This window comes from Sander lucioperca, chromosome 18 (assembly GCF_008315115.2).
Source record: "Sander lucioperca isolate FBNREF2018 chromosome 18, SLUC_FBN_1.2, whole genome shotgun sequence".
Classification (NCBI taxonomy): Eukaryota; Metazoa; Chordata; class Actinopteri; order Perciformes; family Percidae; genus Sander; species Sander lucioperca.
The window spans coordinates 2,280,001-2,300,229 of NC_050190.1; the positions used below are offsets into that span (position 1 = coordinate 2,280,001).

Genomic DNA, 20,229 nt, shown 5'->3' on the forward strand with positions numbered 1-20,229 from the left:
TCGGTGTATGCGTGTGTGTGTGCGCGTGTGTATGTGTGTGTGTGTGTGTGTGTGTGTGTGTTCAAGGTTCACTGCAGCTCTCTTGCTGCAGCAGAGCTCTCTGTGCACTTTTTGTCAGAGCAGTTGGTCTCTGACCTTTCCAGCAGCGGTCTCCTGAGTGAACCTGACTGAGCTGTGGCCTTTAACAAACAGCAGCACAAATCACTTAATGCACATCAGCACACTGTTATTACCTCTAGCCTTCTAACAGGATTTTCCCTACACATTTGATCCTGTTTGCTGGATTTAACTATGAATAATAATGCAATCTGATGTTGAAACAAAATGTATGCTGCTCAACAGTCTCATGTCTACTTGAGGATTTGTTTGCCTGAAACTTTACTATTTTAGTTCATTCTCAATGCTCTCATCAACCTGGTTTACAGCAGCTGTTTATAGTGTGGTCTAGACCTACTCTATCTGTAAAGTGTCTTGAGATAACTCTTGTTATGATTTGATACTATTAATAAAATTTAATTGAACTGTTTGGTGTTAAGATTTTTCCCTCAAACAGCAGACAGACACAGGTGAACAAAGTGAATTTTGGACTTACATTCAGCAGGTGAACACAAACACACACAAAAATCATAATGTTGTTCTGTGTCTACTGGATGTCTAATGAAGCAGCTGCATGCTAACAAATTGACCACATCAATTTGAAAGTGATGTTTATTTTGCGTTTACAGATCAATTCTGCTACAGTTAATGCAAGTTTTTTCTTCAGGTGAGAACATCTTGTGAGGTGTCTATTGGTCTGAGATTGGATTTAAAACCGAACATGTCAACACAAAAGCAGTTGAGAGAACTCAAAAAAAAAAAAAAGAACCAGACCAGACCCTCCTCTGCAGCGCCGTGGAGGAAGGTCTGGCAATGCGAGACTACCTTCAGACCCACAAGGAATAGGAAAATATTTCCAGAACACCATCCAAACTAGAGTTATTGTTATTATTATTTACAGAGGGGAAGACAAAAAAAGAAACTAATCTCAAAAATGTACAAAGCTCTACAACATGAAAGTAGGGATATCAACATGGATGTGAAGGAAAAACGGGAATTGCAAACAAATATATCAGGTGAAACCTGGGGGGAAACATTTAAAGCAGGACATAAACTAAAAAACCCACTGTGGAGGGAGTTTGATTGGAAGGTGAAGATGCACTATTTTAACACTCCATCCATTACCTTAAAATATAGTAATACATCTGAACTATGCTGGAGAAGTTGTGGATTAATAGGAGACTTCACACATATATTCTGGGATTGCCCAAAGCTGCTAAAGTTCTGAAGGGATGTTCAGGGTGAGGTTGGGATGATTCTGGGCACTCTGGATCCGGCAGCTTTCATTTTGTGTATACTTTCTGGCAATATGACACATAGAGGCCTGATCTCCTTATTGAGGACTCGGCTTCCAAAAGCTAAAAAGACAGCCTCCTTGCTGAGTCCCCAAGCAAATTGCAATGGAGAGGGTAAAAATGTTTATGTTACAGAAAAGTCACAGCAAGATTACATCTGAAAACAGATAAGTTTGCTGAAAGATGAGCACCAGTGATACAAGCAATGCCAGAATTATAGTCTTCTCTTTTTTCTTTTTTAGTTACTTTATTTCATTGTTTCTATTTGTAAGCTGGAACTGTGTACTTGTTAATGCATCTCAGTGTAGTTATTTGTTGTATGTACAGTATATTGATGTCTTAGGGTAACTACTGTTTTTTTTCAACCTGGACCATATTTCCCTATGTTTTTGTGTCTAAGTGACTGATGGGAACAACAATCTTTGACATTGGTACAGTATTAAGCAAGATCGCTGCAGTCGGCAGCGGCGAAAAAAAGCTACAATGTGAGTTAATAGGGCAATTGTCCAGCTTGTATTTACCTTCACAAAAGTGCTCATTTTGCCACTGACAGGCTCAGATTTATATTCCATGTGTCTGACAACATTATGGAAAGGATCCCTTCAGAGATAGACCTCTTTGAGACCTTTCTGTTTAAACAGAAACAGCTCTGAAGTCGCTAGCACTAAACTCACCAGACTCTGTTTAAAAAGGCAATACTTTTAGCGTGTATAGAGCCAACATATTTTCACATGTAAATCAGTAAACTGTGTGTTTATTTCAACCAAAACTAGAGCTGTGATGTTTGGAAAGTGGAAAGATGACCCAAAACGGCTTTTCATAGTTTTTAGTTTCTGTCAACTTTGAATGAAATGTATTTTACGATGCTAAAATTACTGTTTATTAACAGGAGTCTGGTAGGTTTAACAACTGCAATTTCTTGGATGTTTTTATGTTTAAAAAAAGGATCTTACTCTTTAACACAAAGGTCGGCCTCCTTAGAAATACTTTCCATAACGTCAGACACTTTGTAAAAGTATTGCTTTTTTAAATGGAGTCTGGTGGGTTTAGCACTAGCGACTTTTCTGGTTTAAAAGAAAGGTCTCAAAGAGGTTTTAAAGGTCTACACCTGAAGGGATCCTTTCCATAATGTTGTCAGACACTTAGAATATTAATCTGAGTCTGTCAGTGGCAAAACAAGCACTTTTGTGAAGGTAAATACAAGCTGGACAATTGCCCTATTAACTCACATTGTAGCTTGTTTCGCCACTGCCGACTGCAGCGATCTTGCTTAATACTGGACCAATTTCAAATATTGTTGTTCTTATCAGTCACTTAGATACAAAAACATAGGAAAATAAGGTTGAAAAAAATGGTAGTTACCCTTTAATGTGTGGAATAAAAAGTAAGTTAAAAACAATAAACAGGCAAAAAAGATAAAACATCCCTAGTGATTTTGTTGACCACAGCATGGTTGCATTGCTCACAGCTTGAGTCAGTACAAGTAGCCCCGACCCCTATAGCAAAGTGTTTACCTACCTTGGACCTGATTGCCCAGTACTCCTCTGTGCCATATTCCACATGTTTAAAGGCAGTCAGATAGTCTAAACTGATGACCACCGTCTGCAGACAAACAGAGCCGTGACATGTAAGGAACTGAGGAGTCAGCAAGGACATTTTTCTTTGAAATCCACTGTGCAAATGATCAGAAAATGAGCAAAAGCAAATTTAAGTTTGGAGCACCACCATGGAAAGAGACTGACATTATCAGCTATAAAGTGTAAGTAACTGTTATGAAGAGGATAACTTGGTTTGAAAGGGCTGGGTGGAAACACTTGGAAAAATATAAAAAAAATTCAATCTAAAGATAAGTGTGTGTTAAGGCCAAATATAGCTGTCTTAACTCGCTAATTTTGTTTTGTGATACAGGCCCCTGGTCGAAAGAACTGACAAAATGTCAAACATAAAAGCATTGAAACAAAAACAACATCTAAACTGTGGGGTTGCATAAACTCGCCAATCCCCAAATTCTAGGGGCAGGGTGTGTAGTAACTTACGGTGGCTGCAGCTCGTCCGAAGCGGATGACCGTCAGGTCATTAAGGTTCAGCTGTCTGTTGTAGAGGTAAAACCCAGAGGAGGCAAACACTGCTGTGGCCAGAGAGGATACTTTGAGGAGTTGACCAGCCATCAGAAGCACTATGGGTTCAGTAAGAATGAACATCAGAATCAGAAAAAGATTTATGGCCAAGTAGCACTTACTAGGAATTTGCTTTGGTGCATACATAAAAACATATTTGAACATCAATATAAAACTAGAAAATGCATTTCCTGCAGAAAATGCGTGGGAATGCTGAATAGCTGAATTGCTAAAGCTAAACTGGATGAATAGCTTAAATCAGTAAGAAGAAGTTGACGTAGTGAGAATAGTTGAAAAAGTGGAAATCGGTTTAATGAGTATGAATTTCATTAAAAAGTTGAATAACACCACCAATGTATAAAAGAATTTATTTTTATTTTATCTGAAATTATGAATCAGTATGGAAGACTTACAAATGTTGTGAGAAACATTGATGAAAATGCAGAAATATGGAACAAATTGTTTGAAAAATCTCAAATGCATTGCACTACACTGCTGAAAAACTTGGAAGTTGGAAGCTGAACTGCACATAAGTTAAGAGCTGAAATGCATTTGTAGAAAAGCTGGAAGCTAAACTGTAATACTGTCAAAGTGGAAGTTTCAATGAATTAACTAAAAAGACTTATTATCAGCCATATCCATTGCATAGAACAAACAAGCAGAAAGAGAGAGAGAGGAAAAAGAGAGGAAAGATAAAAGGAGAGGAAAAAAGAGAAAAGGAAGCAACTTTCAATTGCTATATATATGTCAGTGGTAACACACCTTTGAGGCGATAATGGGTTAAGTGTTTACCTCAGGGACACATTGATTGATGTACCTCAGTGGGATATTAACCCGGCCCTCCCACACGACAGGCATGTGTCATATCTACTACACCATTACCAACCATGGTTGGAAGTGGAAGTGTGTGTGTATATGTGTGGCTGTGTGTGTATGTGTGTTTGGGTGTGTGTGTATGTGTTTTTGTGTGTGTGTTGGTGTGTGTCTGTGTGTGTGTGTGTGTCCGTGTGTTTGTGTGTATGTGTGTGTGTGTGTGTGTGTGTCTGTGTGTGGCTGTGTGTGTGTCTGCATATATGTGTGTGTGCGTGTGTGTGTGCATGCATGTGTGTTTTGGTGTGTATGTGTGTGTCTGTGTGTGCATGTGTGTTTGCGTGTGTGTGTCTGCATATGTGTGTGTGTGTGTGTGTGTCTGCATATGTGTGTGTGTGTGTGTGTGTGTGTGTGTGTGTGTGTGTGTGTGTGTGTGCGTGCGTGTGTCTGCGTATGTGTGTTGGTGTGTGTGTGTGTGTGTGTGTGTGTGTGTGTGTGTGTGTGTGTGTGTGCGTGCGTGTGTTTGTGTGTATGTGTGTCTGTGTGTGGCTGTGTGTGTGTCTGCATATATGTGTGTGTGCGTGTGTGTGTGTGTGTGCATGCATGTGTGTTTTGGTGTGTATGTGTGTGTCTGTGTGTGCCTGTGTGTTTGCGTGTGTGTGTGTGTGTGTCTGCATATGTGTGTGTGTGTGTGTGTGTGTGTGTGTGTCTATGTGTGTGTCTGTTTGTGTCTGTGTGTGGCTGTGTGTGTGTCTGCATATATGTGTGTGTGCGTGTGTGTGTGCATGCATGTGTGTTTTGGTGTGTATGTGTGTGTCTGTGTGTGCATGTGTGTTTGCGTGTGTGTGTCTGCATATGTGTGTGTGTGTGTCTGCATATGTGTGTGTGTGTGTGTGTGTGTGTGTGTGTGTGTGTGTGTGTGTGCGTGCGTGTGTCTGCGTATGTGTGTTGGTGTGTGTCTGTGTGTGTGTGTGTGTGTGTGTGTGTGTGTGTGCGTGCGTGTGTTTGTGTGTATGTGTGTCTGTGTGTGGCTGTGTGTGTGTCTGCATATATGTGTGTGTGCGTGTGTGTGTGTGTGTGTGTGTGCATGCATGTGTGTTTTGGTGTGTATGTGTGTGTCTGTGTGTGCCTGTGTGTTTGCGTGTGTGTGTGTGTGTGTGTGTGTGTGTCTGCATATGTGTGTGTGTGTGTGTGTGTGTGTGTGTGTGTGTGTGTGTGTGTGTGTGTGTGTGTGTGTGTGTCTATGTGTGTGTCTGTTTGTGTATGTGTGTGTGGGTGAGTGTGAGTGTGAGTGTGAGTGAAATACAGTCACTCTTTGCATCGTCTAGCTGTATATTAACCGGACCTGTCTGGCCGCAGTTTCTCCGTTGTTTGTAAAACTCTCCTCCGCTCCGTTAACCAACGTCTAGCTATTTGTTGTGCTAACGGCTAGTTAGCCTGTCTGCTAGCGGGGAGGTGACGCGGACCCCTTAGGATGTTTGCCTCCTTGGAATTCTTTTCTATATTTTGGCAGTAGTAACGGAGTATCCACAGCTTGCTAACACAAGCAGGAGCATCCGCAAGTGTTGACTTGTGAACTGCAAGTGAAGAGGGATCGGTTTTGGAGAGGGCCTCCGTCAACGTTGCTACTAGCTAAACTAGCAAGCTACACGATGCCCCCCCTCAGCTGTACACCTGGCTGCGACTCGTGCCTCCTGTTCAGCCAGAAGATAGTGGAACTTGAAGCCAGAATAGCGACTCTCCACCAGATCAAGGTGAATGAACAGTTCCTTGACACCATTATCATTGGAAGTTCCCCTCACACACACACTAATGTCGGATGTTTTGATTCCACTCTGCCCTGCACTACTCTCACCCCACCACGCACTAATACAACCTCTGTCCCTGTCGTCTCTCCTCGGCTTCTGCCGAGAACCAAGTCAGCTCTGCTGACCAGCTCCACTCCACACCAGCCTGAGCCATGGCGTATAAGCAAGCACCACAGCAGGCGGTCAGGACAACGCTCAGGCCCAGCCCAACCTATACGACTAGAAAATCGCTACACCATTCTGATGAACGATGAGGAGTTCCCTCTGCTCTGCAGAAACCCTTCTCTGCCACGTCCCCACGGCGCTCATCCTGGCCCATCCACACAGTCGGCGCGCCCCCCTTCAGACCCAACAACTTCCACGCTGGTCATCGGAAGCTCCATGGTCAGGGACCTCTACATTCCCCCTACACCTAGCGGTCCGTCCAAGGTCTACTGCTTCCCTGGTGCCAAGGTCCGTGACATCCAGCACAAACTTCCCAGCATCCTCGCCTGCCACGCTAAGGTCGACAACATCATCGTGCATGTGGGCACAAACGACATCAGAGAGAGACGGTCGACAGCACTTCAAAAAGACTTCACCACTCTCATCACCACCCTGATGGGCACAGGAAAACGGATCGTCATTTCTGGGCCTCTACCTACCTACAGAAAGGGTGCTGAAAGATGGTCCAGACTGTTCGGGCTCCAGACCTGGCTGAAACCCCACTGCGCTTCCCTGGGCATTCCCTATGTCGACAACTTCAACTTGTTCTGGGAGAGGCCCAGCCTGCTGAAACATGATGGTCTCCACCCAAACCGACATGGAGCCAGGCTGCTATCTGACAACATAACGACCACACTGAAAGTTAAGTATTGACATTCTGTTGAAAATATCACAGATTCATGCCCCCCAGGTATTGATCCTAATGGCACTTTACAAGTGAATGAATCTGAAAATGTTTTCTGCAGGGTAACATGTAATACTAGTACTATTCCAGTTATAATCAACAATAGACCATACAAAGTGTTGAATCCCCTAAGTAATAAGAAGTTGACTGCAAACATAGTCAATTTAGCATCCAGTTCACATCAGCCACAGGTAACCAAAAAAGGGGCAATACTTAACAACCTAATTGGAATTACAACTACCACTGCAATGATAGAACAGGATAGGAAAATTAGATGCGGTCTACTAAATATCAGATCTCTGTCTTCTAAAGCAATACTAGTAAACGAATTGATATCCGATAATCAAATTGATCTATTCTGTCTAACTGAAACCTGGCTGGGCCATGAAGATTATGTCAGTCTAAATGAAGCCACTCCTCCCACTCATATTAATACTCAAATTCCTAGAGGCTCAGGCCGAGGAGGGGGAGTTGCAGCCATATTTGACTCAAACCTGTTAATTAATCCTAAACCTAAACTAAATTATAACTCTTTTGAAAATCTCGTTCTTAACCTTCAGCATTCAACATGGAAAACAGTACAGCCAATTATATTTGTTGTTGTCTACCGAGCACCAGGTCCATATTGTGAATTTTTATCGGAATTCTCAGAGTTTTTATCATGTGTAGTCCTAAAATCAGACAAAGTACTTATTGTAGGTGATTTTAATATCCATGTGGACGTTGACAGCAATAGCCTTAGTACTGCTTTCAACTCACTACTAGATTCAATTGGTTTCAGTCAGAGTGTGCACGAGGCCATGCACTGTTTTAACCACACCCTTGACCTTGTGCTGGCATATGGCATCAAAATTGAAGACGTAATAGTATTCCCGCAAAATCCTTTATTATCAGACCACTTCTTAATAACTTTCGAATTCTTACTACCCGATTATACGAAATTAGATAAAAGCTTCTACGCTAGAAGCCTATCTGACAGTGCTATAGCTAAATTTAAGGAAGATATTCCAACAGCACTAAACTCATTAACGTGCCGTAATATAACAGAGGATCTTTATGTAAACTTTAGTCCCTCTCAAATTGATAATTTTGTAGACGGTGCTACAGCCTGCCTACGGACAACTTTAGACTCTGTTGCTCCCCTTAAAAAGAAGACGATGAAGCAAAGGAAACTAGCACCTTGGTATAACTCCCAAACTCGTAAATTAAAGCAAATCTCGCGCAAACTTGAAAGTAAATGGCGTTCCACCAAACTGGAAGAATCTCGTTTAGACTGGCAAGACAGTCTGAAAACCTATAGGAAGACCCTAAGAAAGGCCAGATCAGACTACTATTCATCACTAATAGAAGAAAATAAGAACAACCCAAGGTTTCTTTTCAGCACTGTAGCCAGGCTGACAGATAGCCACAGCTCTATTGAGCCATCTATTCCTATAGCTCTGAGTAGTGACGACTTCATGAGTTTCTTTAACGATAAAATTATAACAATTAGAGATACTATTCATCACCTCTTTCCCCCAACCTCTAATGGGTCACCTTTAACTGACAGACTGCTAGAAAGAACGACTAGACCTGACATATACTTAGATTGCTTTTATCCTATAAACCCTCAACAATTAATGTTAAAGGTCTCTTCAGCAAAGCCATCTACCTGTCTCTTGGACCCCATCCCAACGAGGCTACTTAAAGAAGCGTTACCCGTGGTTAACACTTCATTGCTAGATATGATAAATATGTCTTTATTGACAGGTTATGTACCGCAGTCATTTAAAGTAGCTGTGATAAAACCTCTACTGAAAAAACCCACCCTCGATCCTGAGGTCTTAGCCAACTATAGACCTATATCTAACCTTCCCTTTCTCTCCAAGATCCTTGAGAAAGTAGTCGCTAATCAGTTATGTGATTTTCTACATAGCAATAGCTTATTTGAGGACTTTCAGTCAGGATTTAGAAAGCATCATAGCACAGAGACGGCACTGGTGAAAATCACTAACGATCTTCTAACTGCATCAGACAAAGGACTTGTCTCCGTACTTGTCTTATTAGATCTTAGTGCTGCATTCGATACTATTGACCATACCATCCTCTTACAGAGACTGGAACATTTAGTTGGCATTAAAGGAATCGCACTAAACTGGTTTAAGTCCTACTTCTCTGATCGATCGCAATTTGTTAATGTTAACAATAAACCCTCCAATTACGCTAAAATTAACCATGGCATTCCTCAAGGCTCAGTGCTTGGACCAATTCTATTCTCCTTATATATGCTTCCTCTAGGCAATATTATTAGGAAACACTCAATTAACTTTCACTGTTATGCGGATGACACCCAATTATATCTGTCAATCAAGCCAGACGAAACCAGCCAGCTAGCTAAACTTCAAGCTTGCATTAAAGATATAAAATCATGGATGGCCTACAATTTCCTGATGTTAAACTCAAACAAAACCGAAGTTATTGTGCTGGGCTCCAAACCCCTACGAACCTCATTAGCCGAAGATATAATTACTCTGGATGGCATTGCCCTGGCCTCCAGTACTACTGTCAGAAATCTAGGAGTTATTTTTTATCAGGATCTATCCTTTAACGCCCATCTAAAACACACCTCTAGAACAGCCTTTTTTCACCTTCGTAACATTGCTAAAATTAGGAACATCCTATCTCAAAACGATGCAGAAAAACTAGTCCATGCATTTGTTACTTCCAGGCTGGACTACTGTAATTCCTTATTATCAGGATGCTCAAATAAGTCCGTTAGGACTCTCCAGCTGATCCAGAATGCTGCAGCGCGTGTTCTGACAAGAACTAAGAAAAGAGATCATATTTCTCCTGTATTAGCTTCTCTCCATTGGCTTCCTGTAAAATCCAGGATTGAATTTAAAATCCTTCTTCTGACCTATAAAGCTCTAAATGGTCAAGCTCCTTCATATCTTGAGGACCTCTTAGTACCTTATTGTCCCACTAGAGCACTACGCTCCCAGAATGCAGAGTTACTTGTGGTTCCTAGAGTCTCTAAAAGTAGAATGGGAGGCAGAGCCTTCAGCTATCAGGCTCCTCTCCTGTGGAACCAGCTCCCAATCTGGGTTCGGGGGGCAGACACCGTCGCTACATTTAAGACTAAACTGAAAACTCTCCTCTTTGATAAAGCTTATAGTTAGGGAGTGAGGAGTTGCAGTGAACGCCTAGACCGGCGGGGCAGGGTGTATAGCTGCAGACACAGCACCCCTGCTTTTCTCTGCTTCTCTTTACAGTCATCAGATTTACCTATCGTATAATCAATAATATAGTGCCTCTCCTAGTTATGCTGTTATAATTCTAGACTGCCGAGGAAGTTCCTTCTTATGACACGCTCTTTTCTTTTGTTTCCTTTTATTCACATCCTGTCTCAGAAGTGCTTGTTACTCACCTAGCTCTGGGGAGTTTACTCCCCAGAGTCCTTATGTTTCTTCTTCGCCCAGAACATCGCCTCGGATTAGGGCGACACCAAGACCTGGGTCTTGGGTGCAGCTGTGGCTATGGACCTGCTACACCCTGCTACGCTCTGCGATTCCCTGCAAAGCTCGGCTACGTCCTGCTGCGTCCACCGCGTCCACCCATGCTCTGCTGTGCCACGCTACATCCTGTACCGTCATAACCCCAACCGTCAGACACCGCCCACCAAGAGTCTGGGTCTGCCGAGGTTTCTTCCTAAAAGGGAGTTTTTCCTCGCCACTGTCGCAATAGCCACTGCTAATGCTTGCTCTTGGGGGAACTATTGGAATTGTTGGGGCTTTATAGAGTGTGGTCTAGACCTACTCTATCTGTAAAGTGTCTCGAGATAACTCTTGTTATGATTTGATACTATAAATAAAATTGAATTGAGTGTGTGTGTGTGTGTGTGTGTGTGTGGGGGTGAGTGTGTGTGTGTGTGTGTGGGGGTGTGTGTGTGTGTGTGTGTGTGTGTGTGTGTGTGTGTGTGTGTGGGTCTGTGTGTGTGTGTGTGGGTCTGTGTGTGTGTGTGTGTGTGTGTGTGTGTCTGTGTGAGTGTGTGTGTGTCTGTGAGAGTGTGGGTCTGTGAGTGTGTGTGTGTGTGTGTGTGTGTGTGTGTGTGTGTGTGTGTGTGTCGGGGTGTGTGTGTGTGTGTGTGAGATGTTCTGTTATGTTCATATTAAACTGTCTGTAGTTCAGTCTGTCAAGTGTTCTAATGCCATGGTTATCATGTTTCTAAACACAGTATGGAATGCTTTGATCTCTGTGATGAGATCTCTTTGATCTTTAATCAGGTTAACGACGTGTCACTCTGGAGCTATTCAAAGACACTGAGAGCAAGCTCTTAATAAAGGCTCAGACTGCTAAAACGATAAAGGGTATTAGTCAAATGATGTAATCGTGACCATCCACAACGCCTTTGTGAAAGCATTAATATAAAATTTATGTGGATAAACTTAAAAATGTGGGCATATCAGCAATTTAAAAAAGTGGTGCGCTCTGCGTTTCGCTGGGAAATGTGGAGGATGTTTAACATGGCAGCGAATGGAGGAATATGTGGAACTCTTGTCATTTGGAAGCTCACCGAGCCAAAAGTACAAGTCATATCGTATAACTGAGCGCATTGGCTGAAACTAGACAAAAATACCTACGTTTTGATGTATAAATTGTGTATGACAAGTAGATATTGTGGGCGTGAGAGCAATTTATAGAGAAGGGACAAAGATAATGTTTTAAGGCTCTGCACTCTAGTATATGACATCATCCACTCTAGGTGGCGCAACACACACACTAGAAACGCAGAAAAATCCTGAAATGATCACGAAACTGTAAAAGATATCAAAACACTGAGCACACCCCGAATACCTGAATATTTTGTGAAAAGTTTAAAGTTTGAATCACGTCTGTAGGTGAAAGAATGTAGGAGGAGATACATTTTGAAATGAAGAGGATTTGAAGGATTTGAAGCATGCTCTCATTGACTTTAATGTTAAAATAAAATGTTTAAAAGCTTAATATTTCAAAAAGTATAAATAATAGAAAAAAAGTTGAAGAAGTCCCATCATTAGCTGAAAGAGCTGAACATTTTAAAAGTTGAATGGTTTTAATAGCTGAACGTATGCACAAGTTACGGAGAGCCAAAAAACGTACGGAATAATAATAAGAAGAAGAAGACGAAGAAGAAGCAGAAAAATAAAGAACAGGATAACAATAGTTGGAATGCTGCTGAATCAGCATTCCCACTAATAAACAAGCAATGGTAACACTTTATTTGAAGCAGTGTGCATAAGACTGACATGATGTGGTATGACATGGTACGGTTCATGAAAAAACATCCGAACCGTTCGCTTCGCTTGTCTCGGTTCGGAGCGTGTGTGCGTCGCACGGTTCGTCAGTACACTGTTAATGTGCACTAACCACTTACTGCCGTAGTGCCCTACAACACTTACCGGAAATGACGAGCGGGATGAGCGTGACGAACGCAACACATGGCAGCTGATTGGACGAACGCGTCACGTGGGTCTTGCTGCTCCCGAATTTCAAAACAGACTAATTTCCACTGGTTGCGGAACGGCTGCGGAACAATTCCGCTGCGGAACGGCTCCGTGCTCTGCCGTCCGTCAATACCCACCAGGTCCGGATTTGTTGCGGAACGGCTGCGGCCATGACTGACAGCTGAAGTCACGAGGACCCACGAGATCTCGCGAATTCACGTAGAATAGAACCACAAAACCAACAACAGTTTGTTTCCATCCAGAGGAGTAGAGGGGAAACAACTCTGTGCTGTGTTTTCAAGGTGTAGTGCAGGGAAATATGATCCGCCGTGAGCACGGTGTATTTTATTTTGAAAATTAACCGGATGTTTTATTTTGTTTCTGTGCTCGACTTCCTGTCCCACACAATCTGAATTGTGCTGAATTGCTGCGGAGCTCTCCGGCATCCAGTAAAAATAGAAGCTCTGCGTATCTGCTTGGGAGGGCTGCGGACCGCCGGAGCTGGGACGCAGTCGGAACGCAGCCGTTCCGCAGTCAGTGGAAATACACACATTGAAACCGTGATACGAACCGAACCGTGGGTTTTGTGAACCATGCCACCCCTACATGACACCTGTCATACACATGAAGGAGTCATTTTGAGTATTCATGACTGTTGTCATTAAGTGTCATTCGGTAAATTATGACACTTTTAATGCAAAGTTAGCATTGTCCGAGATGTCTTTGCCGTGACAACTTGACATTAAAGCCTGTTTTACAGTTCTGCGGAGACTCCACGAAGAGCTTTCACCGTAGCCTACGTAAGTGGCCTGATGTTTATGCTTGTGCGCTGGTGTGTGCGTCGAGCCAGCATGTGTGTGTGTGTGGGGGGAGTGGGTGATAGAGCGAGGGAGAAGTGAGAGTGACGGCGATTAGCTTTGGAGCGAGTACCGACTCTAGAGTCATAGTGAGAGAAACAAAGTGTCTCCCCTGTGTTTTCTGACCAAGGTGGGACATCTGTAGCAGGGAAAGTTAACCCTCTCCTTAATTTCATGTTGTTTATGGAGAAGGAGAACCAGGAAATGAGTCAGGGGAAATGCAACGCTACCAAGCCACGGCCGAGCGACGTGTAGTTACATTTTTCGAGAGGTGCACGTCAGGCTACGGAGTAGAGGGCTCTGCAGGGGTACGCCGTCATTTCTATGCACAACCATAAAACGGCCTTAATGAAGACAACTGTGTTATGACAACTTGACATTAAACTAGACAATACAACCTGTCAATGTCTTTGTAATGACAAATTGACATTAACCTAGACAACATAACCTGTCATAAATATGTCATGACAGGCCCAATTATCAAACTTTAATAAACTATTTAGCTTTATGTGTTAACATTACATTAAACTGTCATTAAGAGGTTGTTTTTTACATTGGCTGTCGTGAGAGCATTATAATTGTGTCATGAATATTTTTCCTAGTAAAGTGAAACAATTTCGACCTACCATATTTTCAACATGGACCATATTTCCCTATGTTTTTGTGTCTAAGTGACTGATGGGAACAACAATCTTTGACATTGGGCCAGTATTAAGCAAGATTGCTGCAGTCGGCAGCAGCGAAACAAGCTACAATGTGAGTCAATAGGGCAATTGTCCAGCTTGTATTTACCTTCACAAAAGTGCTTGTTTTGCTACTGACAGGTTCAGATTGTCTGACAACATTATGGAAAGGATCCCTTCAGATTTAGACCTTTAAAACCTCTTTGAGACCTTTTTGTTTAACCAGAAACAGCTCTGAAGTCGCTAGCGCTAAAACCCACCAAACTCCATTTAAAAAAGCAATACTTTTAGCGTGTGTAGAGCCAACATATTTCCACATGTAAATCGAAAAACTATGTGTTAATTTCAACCAAAACTAGAGCTGTGATGGTTGGAAAAATGGAAAGACGACCCAAAACGGCTTTTCAAAGTTTTATTTTATTTCTGTCGGCATTAAATGAAGTGTGTTTTACGATGCTAAAATTACTGAAGCTGTTCAGTTAAGGTAAATTAAGATTAAAAAAAACTGCATAGTTCCCCTTTAATAATCCAAAGGTAAAATCTCAAAAACACTTAAGGTCATAAAAATTTATTCAGATTTAGCAATTTGATGATGCATCCATCTTAAAGCGTAACTCTCGCCAAAATGCAGCCTAGGGTCTTTTTGTGAATGTACCCGAGTCAAACTTTAGTTTAAAAGCATATTTAGGACGGAAGCGTCACTTTTAAGATTTACCGTATCTTCGTTTTTCAGTCAAATGGCCTTTTGAATGGGAGTGCTAGCGGCACTTTTATGCTAGCCTCAAAATAGCTATTTTTAAAACACTAAGAAGGCTCGACACAACATGAAACTTTGCTCGAAGTATGACCAGGGTCTCTACACATGAACTCCAGCATTGAGAACATTGTTTGTGTACACAGAGTTTACTAAAAAGAAAGGTTTTGAGCAACTCACATTAGCAGTTGTTTACGCTATCCGCCATTTTCCCAGTCAAAAACAGGCGATCTCCGAATGCGAATGAACGGACTCCATAGGAGGAAATGTCATTCTTATATGAGGCTCCTTTTTCAACTACAAGGTCAATATTGTTTTTCACTAACGACAAAACAACAAATTATCCGTGCATTTATATGGAACTAAGCTTTTGGAACTTTCCATCTTAAAAAAAAAAAAAAAAAAAAAAAAAACGATATTGACTTTTTGAAAATCAATACAGTATTGCAAAATAAAATATCACGATACTCAAGTGTATAGATTTTTTCTTATACCCCTAATTGCAAAGAAGCAAGCACTCCAAAAACTAAAGAATTCTTTATTGAAATTTATTGATCCCGATGGGAGTTAAAAGAAGGATGCTGGCCTTTCCAGAGTCCCGGAGACGGGTGTAGCCACAAGTGCTACTGGGAGCAACAGTGACTTTGAGGCCGCTGAACATATAACATTTGCGTTGCTACCTGTACACGGACAAGGTAATGAGGATATGAAAGATCCCAGCAAACAGCCAACAACAATAACCCAAGAACTAATAGACATTTTGACAAAGAGAGGACCATATCAGCTCAGAGGAATTGATTTCCCCAGAGATGATGTGTACAGAAAAAAAGTAAATAGTAGAACCTTTTTTTCTCTAGTGGTTTTAAGTTGTGAACCTGGTGATATGCGCCTTGCTGCACACTTGTGTAATTGTGTGTGTCTGCGTGTATTACGCACAAGGTTTTCTTTATATAAAGATTGGCAATATTATTACAGTCGCTATTTAGAGGAGTTGTAATTTGATTATTTAGAAAATAGCTGTGCTGGGGCGGCCTCTAGCTCACCCAGTAAGAGTGTTCGCCCCATGTTGGCTGAGTCCTGCAGCAGCGCAGGGTTTGAATCCGACCTGCTGGCCTTTGCTGCGTGTCATCCCCCATCTCTCTCCCCCTTTCTGGTCTATCCACTGTCAATAAAGGGAAAAGCCCCCAAAAAAATAATATAGCAAATAGCTGTGCTGTCATGACTCTGCTGTAAAGTCGCTTCGGCGTACTTATAATTGTTGACAGTGCATTGCACTTGTCTATTTGAGTGATGTGTATATATTGGCGTTTGTGTTGTTGCTGTTTTTTGCTTATGACGTATACTGGCTGCGTGTTATTGTTGGTGGAAACAGAGATGCACTTTTTAACTACCTGCCAACTGTACCAAGACAACAGAGACATATACAACCCACACATTACAAACACCCAAACCATTTGAGAAAACATTGACTAATAACAGACAACTTCCATACCTGCTGGGTGAAATACAGCAATGTACAAGCACAGCAGCTGCTGTCACAGGAAAAGGACGTCCAATGGAATAAAACCACCATGAAGACTGCCAATCATCTGTGGATTAAATTCAATTTTATTTATAGTATCAAATTATGACAAGAGTTATCTCAAGACACTTTACAGATAGAGTAGGTCTGATTCCTGCACTGACCATTTGCACTGTGCCCATCTCTGTACACAGAAACAGGATCTTGCAATGTTTACACAGTTCTCACTTAATGTATTTTCTTTTTTTATCTGCAATGTCCACACTTTTCTATTTATATCTTAAGGTGTCTTTGCTTGTCTGTATATCAGGACTGTGCAATTTGATTTCAGCTCTTAACGATCACAAAAGCAATGCAATTGAGAAAAACAATTATTTAGCTCATTATGTGAAGGGAGAATGGCTGACTGGCTCTTATTTTGTCTTGTGTTCTGAATGACAAACACACTTTCACACTCCTGAAGGCTAAACTTACTCAGCCAACATTTGAATGTATTTTTTTTAAAATACTGTTTATTTTAAGGAGCATTCAAAAAGTTAAACGGGAAAAGTATTAAAGTGCTCATATTAAGCTTTTTGGCTTTTTCCCCTTTCCTTTATTGTGTTACATATCTTTTTGTGCACGTACTTCAGAGACAAACGTGCGTCACTTTGTAAGTTGCCTCACTCTGTAGCTAAAACAGAGAGCTCAACACACATGGTGAAAAGAGGAGCTGCAGCAATGTGCAGTACAACAAAAATATGGTGTTTTTTGAAAATTAAACCACATAAACCTATTCTGGTACAACCTCTAAATACAATGTTGAACCTGAAAATGAGCATAATATGAGCACTTTAAGGGAAATTACCCAGTTCAAGGTGTTTTCACTGCTGATTTGTTTAACTGTTCAATACATGCAACATCTTTCCAAAAGTCAATGAGGAATCGTAATTTCAATAATTGTGATTTTAGATAATCAAGCAGCCCTACTGTATATAGGCCTATATGTACGCATTTTAAAAGAAACTTCACAATTTTGTTGTATTTTTTTAATTTATATATTTGATTACAATGTTGTAATGTTACACAGCACTTTTTACACCTTTTTTCTAGTGGATCTTTACTTTTTGCATGTGCATTTTTGTTTTTATTGTTTTGAGGCTCCAGTCCATCAGGGCCAAAAGCTCACGCCACAAAACAGAATATCCACGCTCAGAGACCAGCTAACGTTAGAACAGCGGCAAGTGGCGAAGGAGGGAGCAGCTCTCTTCAAGAGACTTGAGACCATGAGCTGTTAGAATAAATAGCTTAAGGGTGTTGGAGCTAAATCATGCAGTATCTTATAAAGTAAACAAACATTGGTCATAAACAAAACAAAATTCAAAGCTCAATTAGTTTTTTTTTCAATAATATTATTTCAGTGGCATTAGTTTGTGGTTTTTTTTGTCTGGAGCTTCAAACTGTTTATAAAGTGGCTGTATTGTTGCGGTTTTAATTTCTGCTTTCTAGCCGTAATTTTGGAGCACTGCATGCGGCCTCTATGCTGGGGGTATTGCGCAATACTCGCATCGTCTCAAACTGTCAACAGCGTTCTGTGTGCTCGTGACCTTGCGAGTTCATTCTTCCAAGAACGACTGGCAAGAATGTTCCCCACCCAAGAACACAAGTCCGTTCTTTGCATTATTGGGATTGAGAAACACCCATAGTATTAAAGTACATAAGTACAGTGTGCTTCACAGGAGTGGAACTAGCTTCGGTATCATCCACCTAGCTATCTCTAGGGTTAAGGTTAACGTTAGAGTTTGAAGGCGTCTCACGTAAAAGCTAATTGGTAAAGGAGCACGTTAAAGCACAGTACCGGCTGTTACCTAACGTTATAGACCACTTGTCTAACGTTACTTGTGTTGTGCACAGACTAGCTGCGTTTTTGTGACGAGCGTTTTGTGTGATGTCGACAAATCTAACGTTATACCAAACAGTCAGACTGCCACAGACAGGTTCACACAGAACCGTCAACTGTCAAAAAGAACACTTTGTGTGATACTACAAGCTACCTTTTTAGGGTCCACGCGCGTTGTCCTGTTCCGTTTCTCTTCGCTGATGTTCGACGTCAGAGCGAAGAATTCTGGTTAACGTAGTTTAAAAAGATTAAGGCTAAATTACTAACGTTAAATCAGATGTGCTATCGAACTAGCACGACACTCTGATAAAATGATATAGACCTACAGAGATTAGCCTACCTTTATGTTCCCCATCAATGCAGTCGGGTGTATGCGTTCATTTAATAATGTAACGTTATGTCGCCCTTGATTTTAGCTTTTTATGATGATTTAAAACTACACTTCAATCCAAGAGTATCCTCCTGCCTCCTCCTGCAGGCGAATTCGCGTTTCCTAGGATAGCGAAGGCAAGTCCCGCCCTACTTTGCCTTACTCTGCCTCTCATTAGCTTACCCTGGTATTCTTAGCCAAACGCTGACCAATCTCACTCCTCGTGACCTAACCAATTCAACCAAAGAAGGAAACGTAACTAAGCCATTCAGAGCGAGCAAGGGGGGTTGTCACCATAGATATATATAAAGGCTTTTATATATATCTATGGTTGTCACTGCCCGATGTGATAGGGGTAAGCGACATAGACTGTATATAAGAATGGACCAACAGATCCCGTTGCTCTGGACGGAGACCAGTGAAGGCCTTTAGAAGCACTTTTCCGGTGAGCGCTGAACGTTACTGCGCAGCCTCCAACTGAGAGAAACGACGTAAATGTGACGTGAGCAACGTGTCTGAAAGTTGGAAGTCTTCTGGTAGCTGTGCCAAGAGAAATCTCAATCATTCTCAATCTTGCAGAGACGGAGAGTGTAGGTATATGTAAGGAGATAACATGGACACAGGCTAATTATTGCTAACTAAAATGCTAGTTAACATTAGTAATTAAACTTAAACAGCTAATGTAAGTCTAAACTGCCTGCAAGCTTCTCCTGTACTATACGGTAATTCCTCTACTATGCGACAGTAAGTCGCGTGGTTATGACACAATCGTTAGCCTATTTTTACAAAAACGTCTGCTACGGAGCCATAACGTGAGGTACAAGGTAATGGAGCCTTTTATACATTGTCGTGTTTCTTTAGAAATAAACAATGGACAAATAAAGTCTTTAAACGCTTCAGATGTAAAGTTATTCGCTGTCAAAGTGACGCCAAAATGAATGGCAGTCAATGGAATGCTAACGGGGGGTGATCACTTTGTAGCATCAAAATGGCGCCATAGGAGATTCGAGCTCTGAAGCGAAGCTTACCCCCTTGGTAAGCGAGCGTCCACAAACCGTAGCTCCTATGGAGCCATTTTGTTGCTAACAAGCCATCACCCGCCGTTAGCATCCCATTGACTGCCATTCATTTTGCCGCCACTTTGACAGCGAGTTTAACAGATGTACTAGTTAAACTTTTGTAATGATGGTAGTAAGGCCAAGAAAGAACACCATATATTTTCGTATTTAATTCACTTAACCATTTTCTCTGTGATGGAGGGGATTCTGCTTTCCAGTTCTGCAAAATACACTTTTTACCAGCTGTACCCGCAAGTAATATAAAATATTTTTTAGTAAAGCTTGCATCAGTGGGCCAATTCTTGAAATTACAGGTTGACTTCTGATTTAAATGCCCATTTGGCAGTAGTGGAATTAACTTGGTACATTTACTCAAGTACGGTACTTGAGTACACATTTCAGTATTTTGTTTTCATAATTTATACTTCTACTTCACCTAAAATTCAGAGGTAAATATTTTTACTTTTTTACTTTACAAACTAGTTTTTCATATAAACATTTCTAGTCCCTATAAAAGATAACGTTTTGTTACAAATATAACTACCCAGCAGTTTATACCCTTATGTTTAATTACTTTAAGGTTTAGACTTTTGGTTGGACAAAACAAAGCATTGTGAAGGTGTCACTTT

The 20,229-nt window shown here is 41.3% G+C and overlaps 1 protein-coding gene across 5 annotated transcripts in view; it reads right to left on the reverse strand.

Moving 5' to 3' along the window:
• The window catches only part of adck1 (aarF domain containing kinase 1), a 153,756-nt gene extending 134,944 nt beyond the window's left edge, over nt 1-18,812 (reverse strand). The window contains exons 1-5 of one of the 5 annotated variants that reach the window (XM_031280326.2): nt 18,513-18,809; nt 18,327-18,397; nt 16,264-16,360; nt 3,428-3,567; nt 2,910-2,993 (exon numbers count right to left, since the gene is read on the reverse strand). In XM_031280326.2, coding sequence (XP_031136186.1) covers nt 2,910-2,993; nt 3,428-3,559 — 216 coding nt within the window. In that variant the 5' untranslated portion in view covers nt 3,560-3,567; nt 16,264-16,360; nt 18,327-18,397; nt 18,513-18,809. Of the gene's footprint in view, nt 1-2,909; nt 2,994-3,427; nt 3,568-16,263; nt 16,361-18,326; nt 18,398-18,512 lie in introns of all 5 variants that reach the window. The other 4 variants (XM_031280325.2, XM_031280324.2, XM_035994715.1 and 1 more) reach the window with 4 other exon arrangements.
• Nucleotides 18,813-20,229: the final 1,417 nt, after the last annotated feature.